We start from the raw sequence: 17,664 nt of genomic DNA on the forward strand, positions 1-17,664 counted from the left end.
TGGTCAAAAATGGGTTTCTGGATGCTTTTCCTTAGTCAGTTTTCACAGTAAAACAAGATTCCATTTATGGCACATAGACCAAAAGTCTCTTTGATGATTTTTACTCTGGCCAGCAAAGTTCAGCTGTGGGAAGTGAGTTGAAAAAGAGATCTGTTCTTTTCTCTGAAGAAATGGATTTCCTGGATTTATTTAGTAATAATGGTGGACACTGGAGCTGAACTATCAAAAAGAGAAAGGATGTCAGAGCAGAAGAGAGCTAAACAGAAGGAGGATAGTCTGCTCACCTTCTGGAAACTACACTCCCAACTGAGTCTATAAAGTTTAACTATTGTCATGTTTCAAGTAGCAGCACTTCATGGATAAACAGTAAGTAAATACATTACCTCATCGCTTTGCATCCTGGGAAAAGTTGTCTCGAACAAAGAAAATAAGTGTTAAAGAGAAGATCTGCTCTTCATTCATTTGCCTTGGCAAGAGTCATGTCTTCACATCAGTGGGTGGTAGTGCTCATGGGAAACAGAGTCTTTATCCCAGATAAACACTACAAATTTCACCCAAAGGTGTCACTGCTATCAAAGCCAAACAAAAAGTCCTCACAAAGCCTTGAAGACCATTTAACCATTTTATTTCAGTACCTTTCTCCTTTACTTCAGGTTTTTAAATTTCTTGTTAAATTGAAAGTTGAGCCAAAGAGAGAAACTGCTGTCTAATTGGCTTTTGCAGGCCTCTAATGGTTCAATCCAGTGGTTTAATGAGGACAGCTTGTTCTTATAAATTATCAGGTAATGACATCTACACTTTGGCAAGTGCTTTTCTTAGAGGGAGATAAGATAAAAGATACTTATAAAAACGCCTCAAAAGAACCTGTGGTTATTAAAAATCTCATCATGCCGGTCTTTATCGTCCACATCCTTGAGTCTGAGGTCAGCGCTAACTTTAATGCACCCTGTATTAAAAGCTCTCTAATCATAACATAAATGTGTCAACCCACATTCATCACGGATGTTTGTAACCTTCAGATTTCAATGTTACGCTACTGTTAATTATAATGTAGTTTCTGGAACAAGTCACAGTCAGGACACCACGCTCTTTTTTTCTTAATGAACACCTAAAAACTGCCTCTGTGTTTCTAAAGAGGAGGAGGACTTCATGATCAGGGCTGGAGGAGGGTAGACCAGTGGAGGTGTAATGTAAAGGACAGAAAAGTTCAAATGAGTAACTAGAAACATTAAATGATGATGTAACATCTAAGAAAGGACATAAGCTCTGAACCAGGATCAGCCCAGAAGATGCCTCTACCACAGCCCTTCCTCCTCTTGGACTTGGGTCTTTTTCCAGCTCTTTGTCATTGTGATCTCTGTTGTCTACTCCTGGTTGTGCATGGATGTGTCCACACTTCGGTCTGCCTCTTCCTCAGCCCATTAACCTGCCTGCTATCACACTGGACATAAGTGATGTCACAGATGTTAAGAGGTGTACAGTTTTGTCAACATTTAGTTTATCCCATCTGAATTTTCTCTATCAAAGCCTTTCACTAGAAAGTCCAGTTGGAAGCCTGAGGGGAGACACAACTCTGACCCTCCTAAAGTTTTGGGGTGCCTTTCCTGCCTCCCCACGCTGAGCTTGAAGAGCTGTGAAGCTCCGTTTGAAACATGGCAGATGTAATCCTGAAGCTAGCTACTCCTGAGCACATCTCAGGTCTGTGTTGGTTTTTCTGAGAAGTAGCGGCTCACAGCACTACTTGTGCCAGTGACTTACATTTCCCATGGAAGGCTGCTGCTTCTTATCCATCATCTCATACAAAGGTTAGGCCCTGCCCACAGTTTTGTCTGCTTAAGTTGCACATTAAACTCAAAGTTAGTCTACAGTAGTCCAACATTTCCAATTATTTTCAGTGTTTTAAAAAACTGATCATTTTAGTCAGTTTTTGACTGCGACCCCCAGAACAGACAAAAACTAATAAAAAAGGTGTATGGTTCTAACATTGGCTGATCACTAGAAAATCAGACGACCTATGAGCACATGTTGCTGTGTTTCCTTAATTAATCTGCTTCTAATGATACCATTGTCCTGGTTTAGTCACCTCAAAGGTCTTTATTAAAGAAATGTGGAAAACAGTTCAAACATTTTCTGTTTGAATGGTTTTATTTCAAATTAACTCCTAATTTTGTTCATATCTTCAAAATTGTGGATGAAGTATGAATGTTAACAGTAGTTTTTGATCTTGTACGATATTTCATCATCCTCTAATCAGTGTTTGGGACCCTCTGCTCTTGGAACCACTGATCTAAAGCCACTTGATTCCTGATTGTTGGAAAAAAAAAAACTTGAAAAAAACCCATAACAGTAATTCTCAGAAGTAAGAAAACAGAAAAAAAAGAGGCAAAAAAACCCAGAAAAAATATCAGTTCTTTAAACTGATCAGAGATGGTGATAATCTTGGATAGGTGAGGTGTCCCAATGCAAAAGATAACAATAAAAATTGTGGTTTCTTCTGAAATCCAGTGAGCTTACGCTTTGAAACTGTAGAAATGTCTGAGAATTGAGGGTTAAGAATGAATTCAATGAGCAAATTTACTTAGTGTTAAACTGGTATTAAATCATCAGAGGTGTTTGTTTCTGAAGGAAAAATCTTCCACCAAGTACAAAAACCTAATGATTAAGAAACAGAAAATACCCGAACAAAAACTTCAGCCAAGCAACAACATACAAGCTTAGACCGGCTTATAACCATTCTGATCTCTAGCTAAAGAATGATAATCATTCAAACATAGGTTTATGCATTAGAACTTGAGGTTTAAATAATCTTTTAGACAAGAAATAGAACACTTGAAAGTAAAGTATGGTTTGTTTTTCATTCCTGTGTGGAAAAATGTGTTTTTCTGTTCAAACACTGTGTTCAGTGCACACTAAAGAGCCACACCGAGGCTCCTTCAGATCTGCTCTCCTGTGGCTCCTGCTCTGCTCTGCCAAAAGGAAAACCATGTCTCCTCCTGGAACGTTGTTTGGGATCACAGTCTGATCATAAATTCTGCTCTTATTAAATCCTTGGTGGATGGCATCGTCTGGAGGTTGGTCCGTCCCTCCTCCTCCTCCTCCTCTTCTCTCCCTCTCCGTTTTTTGATTTCCTGTGATCCTTTAAATGGTCCGTGCTGAGACGGATAGTGGTGGGGAAGATAACAATCTTTCAACCTGCTCATCCAGAGCAGGCTCATTCAGAAATGTCAAGAAAGAGGAACGGAGGAAGAGGAGCGCTTTGGAGAGGAAAACGAGGGAGGGGAGGGAGGGGTGGACAGAGGGAGAATAAGAAAAGTGATCCAATCTCTTTGACGGGGATCTAGAGGAAAATATCGGCTGTAGGGAAGAAATGAAAAGGCTGCGGTGTCATGGAAACTGAGGGGATGTCATATGAAGCTCACCTCCAGCTGTGGAGTTGTCTCAGCCTTAAAATCTACAATGCATGTTTCCTCTTTGCAACCGATATCACAGTGTAAGAGTTTCTTCACAGGGCTGACTCAGACTTTGATTTGATGCGTTGGAATTTGGAGCTGTGCTGAACTCATGTCTTGTTTCAAAGCCCCAGTTTCCTGTCAGGAATTCTCGCTCTGTGCTGCTTGAATTTCTGTAGCTCAGGCTGTAAAATATTATAATTCTCTCGCCATTGCACAGCAAGCAATGTTGGGATTAAGAGGGAGAAAAAGTGGGTTCAAGACATCACCAGTCAGCCGGTGAAATGGACCGCTGGACCGAGAGAGATTGCAGGAACATGGTAGGACTCGGCGATGCCACACGGCTGAGCAGTCTCACACATAGAAATTCAATTAAGCTCTGTGAGATGCTCCCATGTGCTTTTCTCACCACCAGTCTTTTAACGCTTTCAGACTAACGCTGCAGGAAGGAGACAAACTGTTAGCTGGGTGAAAACTACATGAAGCTTTGCTGATACTAATGTAGATATTCAGAGCTGCAAACGAGAACTTGGTCCCCAGTTAAACAATTAGAAAGAATTATCAGATTTTCTGCTTTATCTTATTTCCAAAGTGTTTGAGATCAGAGGTGTTTTTGCTTGTAGTTTGCTCTCATACACTGTAAGTTCAATTTACTCAAATGTCTGAGTTTTCAGTGTTGAAACTGATGATTTCTGAGTCGATTTAACTTTTGTTATTGTTTAATTAAGAACAACTTAAAATCATCCGTTTCTGTGGCAGTGTTTTGTAACTGTGAGTGAGGAGGGGACGCAGTCCATATGCAGCAGTGGAACAGGCTGTCTGTGCTCCACATGACACGGACTGTTTCTCTGCGCGTCACAGCATGGACCAGCTGTCTGTGCTCCTTGTGACATTGATCAGCTGTATGTGCTCTACATGGTGTGGACTGGCTGTCTGCATCAAAAATAAATTAATATATCTTTTTACATTTTCAAAATTGGCCTAAATAACATGACAGTCCAGTCAAAAAATGTAATTCAATATATTAGCCATTAGGCACACACTGCAAAATCAATAGGTACAAGACCCTGTGCCATGGAGCACAGACCACCAGTCAGTGCTGTGGGGCTCAGACAACCTGTGCCCCCTGAAGAACAATATTTCAATGTACAGCAGGGTCTTATATCTACTGCCTTCACTCCTCACTCACGGTTACTAAAGTTATGAAATTAGAGCTGATTTTTGTTGTGATGGCCTTAGTAACCATGAGTCAGGAGGGAACACTGTGGATATGGGACCCAGCCGTTCTTTAAAATGTTATTTAATTTAGTTCTTCCGATCTGCTTCAATTTTTTATTATTACACTTATTTAATTCATAAGACAAATTTATTGATATCACATCTTTCAGTTTTGAGTACGGTCCACTTATGATGTTTTACAGTGATAGGCAACATTTTTAACATTACTTAATATTTTAATATGTAACAAATAAGCTTCAGTTTTATTTGATTAAAGACATTCAGTAGAATGATTTCCCATAGTAATCGTAACCTCTTGGGATGTTGAATTCAATTAACTTATTTCATTACTTAGTTTTTTTAAGGTAACTGGTTTACAAGCATTTTTCAAGTAAACTCAACTTATCTGAGTTTACAGTGAATCTCTCTGTGGTTCCATCAGAGAGGAAACAGCCTGTGGAATAAGCTGTCGTGTATTCAGTCAGACGCAGCTCTCTCTGCGAACACAGTACACGCTGAACATCAGTATTTGGCTTACATCTGCTTTCCTCGATGCTGAAGATGCAGCCGTGTCTGCTGACGAAGTTCACTTCCTGCTGCAGCTCAGCTGATGCGTCTGGAGACTGATGCTGTCAGGTCTCTCACTTGCCTAAGCACAGTCTGTCAGTCTTTCTGAAGCGGTGTCTTTAGCACTTAGTGTTGACACAGAAAAGTGTTGGTTTCATGTGTGTGTGGCGGAGCGACATCCCCTCAATGACCCGTCTTTATCGTGAAGTGCAGGTTCCACGTATGGTTTCCCTCCACTGTCCCTGCAGGTCTTCAGAAGTGTCTCCCAGAGTGACTGAAAATCAATAGAGCAGCTCTCAGCCTGAGTTAGAGGATGTCCTTCATGTGAATCAGGTGGCGTCTGTTGTCTTTTAGTTTTCATGTCGTACAGCTTCTTTTGAAAGCTCCACTTCAGGTGTTCAGCTGTGCAGCAACAGTTCATACATCATCATTTTTTTTAAATTCGCCCATTTTCCTCAAACGCTTCCTCCTGAATAAAAAGCTGCTGAGTGTTTGGTCTCTGGGTCAGAGGGAGAAACACTTGTGGCCTTGCATTATCCACCTTTGGAAGATATTTGTTTCCCTGGACAATAAAACTGTTTATCAGCTCATTCTCAGTGGTAATCACAAAAAAAAATCAGTTTAAAGCTCAATAAAGACCTTCGAAACAACAGCTTGGCCAGATGATGTCAAACACAGCCAGCTTACTTCTCTGGACCCTCTGTAATAGACCAGAGTTTTATATGGTGACCATGGAGCCTCACATGTTAAAAGCTTTGATTTTTACACCCCACAATTGCAGTTTCTACTTTTCTTGAAGACACTGTGAGATCTATCCTGAATCTGCAGTGTTTTTCATATAAAGACTCAGTTTCCCATGAGCACCATCACCCACTGTTGTAAAAGATGTGATTCTTGCCTAGGCGTGCATTTGTTTTGGAGAGCAGGTCTTTTTTTTTTACACTAATTTTCTGTGTTTAAGACAACTTTTCCCAGGATGCAAAGCGACAAGGTAACATGTTTATTCACACTTTGAAATGTGGCAACAATCAAACTTTGTAAACTCAGTTTGTAGTTTAGAGTCCAGAAGGTGAGCAGGCTATCTGTTTAGTGTTACTCTGAGGCCACGTTTACATGATGCAAAAAACAGTAAAATCCTATAACATTTTGTTGCGTTTTGGCCTTGAGTTTAGATGAGACCGCGTTGCGTTTTGTCCAGAAAACGGAAACTTTTGAAAACGCTCTCCAGAGTGGAGAGTTTCAAAATGCTCCTCCATCCAGTGTATAAACACAGAGCAGAGCGTTTCAGGGTGAAATGCTGACGTCACCGCAGGCTCAACTTCCAGTTAAGCCATTCCGGTCCAGTTGATGGCGGTAATGCACCTCAAGGTTGGATTGCCAACCGCCTCACACAATAAAACGGCAGAAAAAGAAAGAACAACCATAACAATGATGGCTGATTTCCTAGTAGCATATATACACACATATTCACATCGCCAACTACTGGCCTGGCATGACCACTACATCATTGTGACTTCTCCTCTTGGAGTCTCAGAACGCGGATCGTTTTCACATCGTCCTCATGTAAATGCGGGTGGCTTTTGGAAACGCATAGGAAGAATCTTTGCGGGAGTCTCCGTGTAAACGTGGCCTAAGATGTGTCTGTAAAATGTAACATTAGTGAATCCTGGTTATGTCCTACTAGTGTTCATCTACCAACTCTAACCTCACCAAGCAGAGCTAACGTAACCTCACTCTTCATTTTATTGATATTCTCTCAAGTTTGAACAGACCACTGCAGAATAACTGCTGACTGTGGGTTGGAGTCAACATTATCGCAAACAGTTTAATCTGTGTTTTAGCCCATACTCTATCACTCTGCTCACCACCAAACTTTGCCAACTGGCATAGTCATTTTTGGTCCATGTGTCGTAAATGGATTGGTCAGGTCATTAAAGGTGAGGTGAGATTATTTCTAGATCACCTTGAAAGTCCTTTCAGGGTCTTTGAATTGTCTGCTCAGGTAGGACTGATAGTCTGAGAAGCTTTGAGGCTGGTAACTAATGAGACTGAAAGATGAGTTTGTTTTGTCTAAGACAGCACTGAGGGGGTAATGAAAAATTCAGCCTCTGTGTTGTTTCTGCAAGGTTTAGATTTTCTGAGCCGTGACAAAAATCAAAGTCACTGATTTATCTTTATTTTTACCTCCTAACTGATATTTTTACCCTGTCCCTGCTCTTTGTGTGCGTGTGTGTTTGTGTGTATTTGCGTGTGCACCAAGAGAACTCAAGCTACAGTCAAAGACACATTAACCTGTTCAAACTGGCTAAATGTGTAAAAAGGTCGTATGTATTATTCTGACCCATATTGGTCTGGATAATAACCCCCATCGCAGCTCCACGCTGATGGTGCCTCTGCAGCTTTATTTAACTAATCTGAACAGTGGATTAGTCGGACCCAATTGCACGGACAAGGTTTTATTTTTGGAATGATTGTGTGCAAAATTCAGTGTAACCACGAGCTATTTATAGAGGGGCGAGCCGCAGAATGGAGAAGAGGCTTGAATTATGCAGCAGCAGATTGTCAGGTGGAATTAAGGACAATTGGTTGCATGTTAAAATATGGATCATTGTGTGTGTCTGTGTCCTGCGTGTGTGTGAGAGGATGAATGAGAGCCCTCTTGTAAATGTACATGTTGAATGGAAGTAAGGACCTCACTCCTGCGTGTGTCTGTGTGTTAACATCTGCACTCTGAGGTGTTTAAAGGCGTTTGGAGCCACTGACAGGTGACAGCCTTAACTAGCGCCACATCATCTCAGCCAAATAGCACCCTCAGTGTGCCCCCCCCTTAGTGGTTCAGTCCCAGAGGGTGAGGGTCAGTGTCATGGACCAGACCATGTGATTCATAGCTGGAAGCAAAGAGGGGGGTCACAGAACAGATTATGGCGTGCGAGCAGCATTGGAGGTTGATCCCGCTTCCATATATTCTCCAGCTGACGTCTGGAGGCCGCGCTCGTGCGGATTGAAAGCTGCACTCAGTGAACCTTTCACGGCTGCAGAAAGGATGTGGCCGCTGAAGAGGCTCACGTTTCTCCCTGGAGTGAATGTGTGCAGAAACACTTTGACTCTCACACCAAATACTTCCCATTCACTGCGTACTGTGTGGTGTAGTAACACGCTCACACACGCATGACGCGCTGACAGGTCATTGGATATTTCATGGAGAACGAGTTTGCTGAATTATTGATCGTGTTAAGACATCTGTGTTGGTATTACTGAGCCGACACGCCTGGCTGTTACAGAGTGTTTGAATACTGACCCTTATAGAAAAAGATTTCCAGCATCGGCGCCTTCCTGATAACAGCAAACCCAACTACTCCGATGTTTACCAGGCTGGACCAGGACTCCATCTAGTGCTGGGATAGGACGTCCTAGTGAGAGTGCGTGTGCACGTTTCTGCTCGCACTGAACAACTTCCAGCTCCAGTCGTGTTTCTGTTTATATTTCCATTCCTGGTGATGTTTGACAGAATAATCCCAGCGTTTGATTCTGACACAAAAAATTGAGAAAATTGAACTCGTGTTTTTCTGCTTAACTTTTTCAAAGCCATAAATGTTTTTTGTGTATTTTTAGTTAGAAACGTCTCCGTTTTTCAGGGTCTTCTACCACATTTATCGTTAAACATCTTCAACATGTGATAAAACAGTGGAAACAGTTACCATGAATTACGTTCATGGGTGTAATGATGGATTAATAATGCTGTGTGAGATTATACATCGCAAAAACTGAAATCTTAGTCTGCATATGTCATATTATTTTGTTTTTCTTTGTCTCATAACAAACATGAGCCACATTCTTTGTACAAGTCAAGGAAAAAAAAAATTTCAAGATGTTAAAGATAAAAATGACGGCTGAATTGACGACTAAATCTACTTATGGGATGAGAAAAATGTACTCATCAGGTTTTTTGATAAACACAAGACAAGTCCATTTTTCTTCCTACTTTTAACTCTAATGCCGCAGCCACTCCAGAGGCGAATTGGCGAATTTAAGTGCGCGTCAAGCCCGAGGCTGGATGCTGGACTTTTTTGACTGGGGATAATGAGGCGGTCGAGGAAAGAGAGGACCGCAGAGAACTTCCATCTTTTCCCTGGCTCTGCCACTGCGCCACTCCTTTTTTCCTGCCCCTTCCTCCTCTCTTTCAGGTAGGTGTCCCTGAGGCTCTTCCATCTTTTACGAAAAAACTTCACAGAGGAAAACACAGTCAGACTAAGTGATGACCCGTGCAGGCAAATCCAGCTGGAAACAAATATTTACAGAACTTACCTTCAAAACCTGTCTCCTCAGCGACTTTCACCCAGCCTGCTCCTTTTTTTTCCGGTCTCTGTAGAGTACACACGTCATATCATAGAACTCTGGATGATGACACACCACACAAATCAATTTCTCCATCTTCTGGCGGGGTTGGAGTTGGAGCAGGTGGCGGGAGCTTCACGCATCATCAAATCAATGACATCGTAGGGGAATATCATCACTGATTGGCTGCTGTGACACAACCTCATGCAAATTTGCGTCGAAAATTCAATATTTTCAACTCAAGCGTAGAGGCGTCTGACGCTCCATAAGCGTCGCGCCGGACTCATCCAACACATCTTTGCATTGACTCTGTGTGTAATCTCGATGCACGTCTTTGTGAATTTGCGTCTGGTGTGGCCGTGGCATAAGAGAGCAGTTCAGTACGGAAGAGGATAAGGGCCAACAAAAACAAAAAATTCCAAATCTGTTTCATTACTTTTTTTTTTTTTTTTAAGAAAAAAGTCAGAAACCTGAATTTAATCTCAGAATTATGAGAAAAAAGTCAGAACTCTGAGAAAAAAAAGTCAGAATTCTGACTTTTTCTCAGAAAAATTGGTGATGAAAAAAAAATTTGAACGTTTTTTTTCAGTAGCCCTAATCCTCCTCCATAATTCAGTCATAGTTTTTGATCTTAATATCTTTTTGTGAACCTGTCAGGTGAATGGGATTCATAATAAGTCCAATAGGACAATGTTTCTTAAGTCAGAACACTGAGTTTAGTGTTTTCAGAGCCCACTGAAGCTCTGTTAAGGAAACTGATTTGTTTCTGGCGTAACAGACAAGTTGCTTGCACCTCTGCAATATTTAATCAGCTAGAGTTTTAAGCCGTGTTTCCACCAAGCAGACGGATTCAGTTTGTCTCGGTACGGCGCACATTTTGTGGCGTTTCCACTGACTTATCCTGGGACAGATCCCCAAATAACAGAGACGAGCCGTCCCACTTTTTGGAACCCTCTCGTATGGGTGCCAGACTGAACTGATCGGCTCTTGGAAAGTGGAGCTCCAACACTGCAGACGGTTGATTGGTCAAAAGAATCGTCACTTACCCCGACAGAAGCTGCATTTCTCCTGGCGACACACAGACTTCTCTTAAACAAAGCTTGATTGCACTTGGTATCAAAAAGCTACATGCTAATCACAGAGAGGACGAAATGCTGCATGTCTTCCATCTGTGGTTTTTGTTTACTGTGTTGCGTTTTTCTTCTTTGTTGGATTTATTAGCGGGGTGATCTGTGTCGCGCTGCTACGATGTCACGCTGTTGTTTAAAAGCCCTGGCTTTCGGCATGCAGCTTACACGCCGGCACAGTTTTGCTGTGGAAACTCAAACGGGATCAGGCTTAACTGTAAACCATGCCGAACGGTACTGAACCGAACCGGACTGCTTAGTGGAACTGGGGCTTTAGAGCATGTCCAACAGAGGAGACATGTCACTGTAAGTTGGGTGTGTGAAAAGATAAAATCTGTAGATCTTGCGCTCTGAATGGTTTTATCTAGAAGAAGACAAGAGATCATTTAAAGTGAACAGGTGGTTATGCAAATTTTAATCCCAGCAGATTCACTGAAGAGTCACTGAAGAGTCATATATGGTTCTGGCTTTGAACCAATCAGAATCCAGTGTTAGACCCAGCTGGGTAATAGAGGGACTGAGATGTTATTCTGCTGGAACAGGAGCTTTAAATCCCCAGAGCTGGTGCTGTGGACATTAGAGCAGGAAATGCTCCAGTGTGGGAGTGGGTCAGGGTCAGTGGAGCAGGTACCTGAGGCCTTGGTGTTGCTGCTAATAGAACGCTAAAGATAAGGAACTTTCTAATGGCTGCATGACTCACATTTGCCCTTGACCCTTTGAGTGTTGGACGTTTACACACAGCCGTTCCTGGTCTCTTTCTCCTCCCCTGTACGCCCTGTGGAATAATGAGTGGACGACATTACCTCAAAGGTCACTGAGTTTATCTGGCAGCCGGGCGCTCCATCAGACGACCCTGTCTCTGTCTGCAAACATACACGCCTAATGTACTCTGTGCATTTCTTCACATACCTGTGTGTGTGTGTGTGTGTGTGTGTGTGTGTGTGTGTGTGTGTGTGTGTGTGTGTGTGTGTGTGTGTGTGTGTGTGTGTGTGTGTGTGTGTGTGTGTGTGCGTGTGTGTGTGTGTGTGTGTGTGTGCGTGTGTGCGTGCGTTGGTGAGTGGACAGAGACATGTATTTCCAGAAAGGTCATTTGTCAGGTTGCCGTAATTCGACATTTGCTTCATGATCAGATCTGGTTTGCATACAGAGCCTCCTGCTGCGCTCTGATCGATGGCCGTGTCTAAATGCTAAAAGTTAAACAGCTGCTGGCCCCTGCCTCATGGAGCCCTTTGGGGAATCGACCCTTTAAACCGTGACATGTCTAAACAAGTCCACACTTAATGTCAGGCCTGTGCTTCTGTCTTTATTCGTCTTATCAGTGGATTCCTACTCCTCTGCCTTTGGATTCCTGAGCCTCGTTCCAGCAGCTGATTGCACCGTGTTTACCACACATCTGTGACCTTGAACCGCTCCCCCTGAGCCGGGGACCATCTCCCATCTTGTCGGATGTAACTTCAGCAGGCGGAGGGAGCGTCGAGTGGGGGGTTGGGATTGGAGGAACAATAGACAGAGGAAGAGATTGGGAGTAGCGTCAAAGATGGAATAAAGATGAGGAGAGCTGAGGGAGATGGAGGAGGAAGAGAAGGATTAAAGTGGTCCCCAAACCCTCTCAGCTGCCTCTTTGCCTCTCCTCTGCTGGTAAACAGCAAATCAGCAGCTCCCATAATAACCCATCCACTCCCTCCACCAGCAGAGCAGCACTCGCTGCATACTGATGCCTCGGCCGTGGCGACTGTTGCTAGGAAGTCGACCGCCGGGGCAGGAAAGCTGGGGACTCGGGGTGTAGTTGATCGACATCAGCCATTGAGCGTTGTTGTTCAAATGATGTCAGCCAGTGACTGAAGCTCCCTTAATGATAATAAACAGCTCTGTTCTTAATCTGTATGCTGTGTGTGGTCTGGTTTCATCAGATCCTCTGAAGAGGGAACAAAAAGTCCCTTCAAAGAGCCTCTGAGACGTGAGACCACCTGGTCTGTCAGATAATCACACAGCTTCAGACTCAGGGCGATAAAGTCTGATGTTTTATATTTATGACACAAAGGAGCTCATCTGGAGTCTGATATTTTATCTAGCAACAAAACTTCAGTCAGGAACACTCATCATCGAATTTTAACCACTTATTACCATTTTTTGCTTTGGGAAAAAAAAAACATAAGTAAAAACATACACACATGCTACACCACCTTGTCATCAAAAGGGTTTGATCAGTTGAGATTCAAACAGCTGGATGTACAGCTTCTCATGAAAACCAGAATCCCCTAACCCTGAAAACTTCCTCTGTGGTTCCTCTCCTTTAACCCGGTCTGGTCTTGTGTTTGCAGGTGATCCACAGACACTTCTACCTGAAGAGAACAGAGATAATGTCTCAGTGTGAGGAGTGGATCGCCGACATCCAACAGTACAGCAGCGACAAGAGGGTCGGCCGGACCATGTCCCACCACGCTGCTGCTCTGAAGGTAGAGTCCCATCGTTTAGAGATGAACAATCATCTTTGAAAACACATCACACAGACTTCCTGTCAGATATTAAATTATGGAACAATTTATTTTTTAACTTATTTTTTCCTGGCTTTAATGGATTAAATCAGAGAGAACAGGGCAGTGGACAGAGCAGGAAACATGGGAAAGAGGCCGCAGGTTGGATCTGTATCCAGGCTGTCTGCTCAAAGGCTGATCTTATGAGGCGTTAGACCTAATCTAGCCAAGACCAGGTCAAGTCTCTCATGGCCTCAATGAACAAAACTAGTCTCAAGCATCAAGTCATATTAGAATGTGACTCAAGTCCATGTCTGACCCAAGTTTGCACCTCTGACAAGCCAGTAAGTCACTGCAAAAAGTGAAGAAAAACCTGCTTCTCAAGTTTCTTCAGCTAAAAATAATCTCTTTGTACAAGACATTTTATACTAAACCACGCCATACCAACTTTATTTGTAAAGCACTTTTAGAAACAACAGGGAGATAAAAAATAAGGCCAATAAGAAACAAATTTAAAACTGTGTTGTTGCGGCTCTGATGCAGCCACTCAACTGTCTGCAGCCACTACTCAGTCCCCAGCACTGTCCCAACCACAGTACCATTTGATTGGTTACAAGAAGAGCCATGTCTTGGGAAACAGCCAATCAGCAGTGCAGTTATTACAGTTATTGCAGTTACATAAGTTTTCATTTAACTTAGTAAAACATGCTGATAAGCCTGGGAGCTGTTTTATTAACTCATGCTTGAAGGTATTTGAATGAAGTCAAGAGTTGGAGTTTGTATTGTTTTAAAATTTTTACATTAATATTTTCACTTTGACTGCAAATTAATATCGGCTTCAAATATCAGTTATCGGCCTCCTTGACTACAAAAAATTGGTATTGGCCCTGAAAAATCCATATCAGTCTATCTCTCTAAAAACAGATAAGAAAAACAGACACTTAAAAAACACACGAAAAGAAAAAATAAAATAAAATAGAATTAAAGGGAATAAGATCAGGGCAAGAAACAAAGTCACGCTATGGTTAAAAACCCAAAAAAATAAAATTGGGTTGTAAGACGCTTTTTAAAAGTGAACAGTGAAAGGGCTTCTCTAATGTGCAGGGAAAGACTTTTACAATATAACAGGCAGATTTTTCTACTATTTAACAGCAATTCAGACTTTTTTTTAATTTGATATCTGCAAGTAACACCGCAAACAACTGAGCCACTAGGCTACCAAATTTAACAGCAGAAATTGAGACAAATAGAGCTGTGGTTCCCAACCTGTGGGCAGAGGTTTTGCAAATGGACCGCCAAGTCATTTTAAATTTTAAATTCTATTTATCTATTTTTATATTTTTATATTTTTAATTTTATTATTTTATTATTTTATTTATGTATTTATTTATTTATTTATTTTTATTTTTATTTTATTTTTATTTTTTTTTTTTGGGGGGGGGGGGGGGGGGGGTAAAAATATATAGAATAATGTTTTAAATTGTTGAACTCATTTCCGTTTAAACAGACATTAAATGTACAAATAATCTTTTCATTATGTTTTTTATTTTATTTTATTTATTTATTTTTTTCAAGTATCAGACATGTAACAAGCAAATGAGAGACAGGAACTATGGTTGTTATTGGCCAGACCACTTTGCTTTAGCACTAAATTGCTGTATTTAGTTCAGTCCTTTTTGTTCAATCTACAAAAAAAAAGGTGCTCTGTGAATGTATTATATGGCCTCCACATATACAGGGTCTGTGGTGGGCCCCCAAAAGATTTGAGACTCAACAGTGGACCCTGAGTTGGAAAAGGTTGGGAACAACTGAAATAGAGCAGTTTAGGTCTCCACAGCTCACACACTGCAAAAAATAAAATCTAAGCTAGTGTTTGTCTTATTTTCAGTACAAAATGTCTTATCAGACTTTATATGGTCCACTTTCACTGGACAGGTCTAGAAATGTGTCTGATTTTAAGATATTAAAAAACACCTTGTGCTGGTAATGAGCAAAGAGAGACACTGAAGCCCTGTTTTGATGCATGTTAATGGAATTACCCCATACTGATGGTAGAGGATTACAAGTCTATCTGAAAACATCAGTCGTCAATGTCTGAAGGTCAAACTCTCAGCTGTACAACAGCATCACACAAATCAGTGGATGATGTCTTTGTGGTTTTGTGCTCATTGAAAGCACAGTCAGTGCTACAAATTAAATCTGTGAAAGTGGAGGAAAAGATTTCTATTGATGAAACTGACAGACTCAAGCTTTTGGTTCTTGTTTGAAATTCTTTTATAAAACAACCTCTATGTTCATAAATGCTCAGAGTCTTCTTATTGAATAAATGTGGTTGTTATGTTGGATATATCTGACTTTGTGTGTGTGTGTTTCCACAGAGACACACAGCTCAGCTCAGAGAGGAGCTTCTGAAGCTGCCCTGCCCCGACGGTCTGGAGCCCGACGGCGACGAGTTCTCAGAGAGGAGCGCCTCCCTCATCCTCAAAGAGCTGCCCGGTCAGGACGCAGAGAAGCCGGGCAGCAGTCAGGACAGCCACTGCAGCGAGGGCCAGCTATGAGCCCCCCTCCCTCCCCCCAACCCATCCATCACCCTCCTCCCCTCCCAGCATCCCCAGCCCTCCCCCTCCCCCTCCTTATGATCACTTCTCGATTAAAGACTCGATGGCTTCAGAGCACAAGCCTCCACTTTGTCAATATTTGTATGTAAAGATCTAATAGCAGAATAAGAGGACGAGGGGACGCGGGGAAGCAGACTGCGACGAGACGAACTCTGAACTATGCTACGCCCTTAAAGAAAAGAGTCAACAAAAACTTTTATTTACCTGTAAAGGAGTGTAAACATTTTGTGCTTTTTTCCAATTGTGATATAACCACTGATTGGTATGTTATTAAACTTGTTTATGTATACATAATGGCAGAGGAAAATTACAGATTATATAAGGGAAACTACCTTTAGAAAGAATGTTTACTGAATGTTCATTTCCGTTCTTTTCTTTTGGACTGTTAGACAACAGTTGTAACTAAGGATATATTGGTCACTCTTTAAGGATTATATTTAAAAAAAAAACACGCAGGTTACAGAGTCAGACGTGAAAGAGCCCCTCTGGTCATCAGTTGCTTCATTTGATTTCTCGGATCATATCCACTAAATAAAAGCAGAGACAGACCTTCCTACATGCTATGTTATCCCTTTTTGAAGGCTCCAGATTAAAAAAAGCATCATGCTCTGGATTAACATTTGTTGCCTCTCAGAACTTCTCCATGACGTTTTCCATCGACATGACTGTAGATCGTAAGACTGTGTCAGAGCCTCATGGGAAATGTATTTTGAAGGCTTGTGCATGTGTATGTGTGTTTTCTGTGCGTGTGCAACAATCCCCAGTGAGATACAAAGCTGTGATGTGCCTTTGATCTACACCACACCACCAAATACTCCAACACAGTACCTTTACTGATTTCTTTGCTGTTTCTACAAAATTACTGATTCTGCTCCGTCTGACATTAAAACTGCTTTGATCTTTTTTTATTATGTTGAACTCAAGTGAACAAAAAATGCACTTTCTATTTTACTCACTCCTTAGAACAGTCACATTCTCCTTTTGCTAGGACATTAAATGGAGCTTGAAAGTAAGGTTTCATTGTGAGAATGCTTCTTTCCTGCATTTGAGATGACACCGGCTACAGTGAGATAAGACAGGAAACAAACATGTCAGAAAGAGCGCGAGGTGAGGTGTTTGATTGAAAAAGTAAAAATTTTAAAGAGGGGGTATTCTGCTTTCCCACATTTTAAACATGGATATAAAGTAACAATGCCGGGTGTTCAGACCAAACGTGCAGATGTTCAAACTTCTACATTTTCATTTTTAGGAGGAGCTGACCTCAAACACATAGGTCTGTCCATCATCCTGCCCCCTACAAGCCTCTCAAGGGCTGGCCAATCAGAGGGAAGGGGGGCCTTAAGGGCTGTTTACATCACAACAGTTAAAGACGAAACGCAAAGATATTTTTGTGTTTCAGCCTCTCGTTTATTTGTAACAGGCATAAACTGACATAAACTGGAAACTTTTAAAAACGGCCCCCAGAGTGGAACTTTTGGAAACGCTGCAGCCACCTTTGCTGTGTGAACAGAGTTCTCAGTGGACACGCTGACGCCACACTTTGTGCATTACACTTTCAATGTGATGACTCAAATTGCCCTGCGTGAACCAGACAACATCAACAGTAACAATAAGGGGTGCACCTATCACAATTTTCTGGCCAATCACTGATCTTTATAAAGCCTGACCTACCGTAGAACTGATTTCACCAATTTTATTTTTTTATAACTGACAGCATTTACCTTCAATGTTCCAATCTTATTTTATTGAAAATTATTGAACAATACCTGTGAAAAAATAAAATCTTAATGTTTTAACTTAAACAACCAATAAAGTGTCCTGAGTTTTAGGTCTCAGAGCAAAAAAGCAACAATGGCTGGCTGTCAGACCTTCCTGG

At 41.7% G+C, this 17,664-nt stretch overlaps 1 protein-coding gene across 7 annotated transcripts in view; it reads left to right on the forward strand.

Moving 5' to 3' along the window:
* Positions 1-16,341, forward strand: part of birc6 (baculoviral IAP repeat containing 6) — a 164,058-nt gene extending 147,717 nt beyond the window's left edge. For all 7 annotated transcript variants that reach the window (XM_074676300.1, XM_074676302.1, XM_074676305.1 and 4 more), the window contains exons 72-73: positions 13,018-13,152; positions 15,549-16,341. In XM_074676300.1, coding sequence (XP_074532401.1) covers positions 13,018-13,152; positions 15,549-15,728 — 315 coding nt within the window. In that variant the 3' untranslated portion in view covers positions 15,729-16,341. The remainder of the gene's footprint in view (positions 1-13,017; positions 13,153-15,548) is intronic.
* The last annotated feature ends 1,323 nt before the right edge of the window (positions 16,342-17,664 follow it).

Source organism: Halichoeres trimaculatus, unplaced genomic scaffold (assembly GCF_033239565.1).
Source record: "Halichoeres trimaculatus isolate MK-OKI-2021-1 unplaced genomic scaffold, fHalTri1.1 fHalTri1_scaffold_8, whole genome shotgun sequence".
Taxonomy (NCBI): domain Eukaryota; kingdom Metazoa; phylum Chordata; class Actinopteri; order Labriformes; family Labridae; genus Halichoeres; species Halichoeres trimaculatus.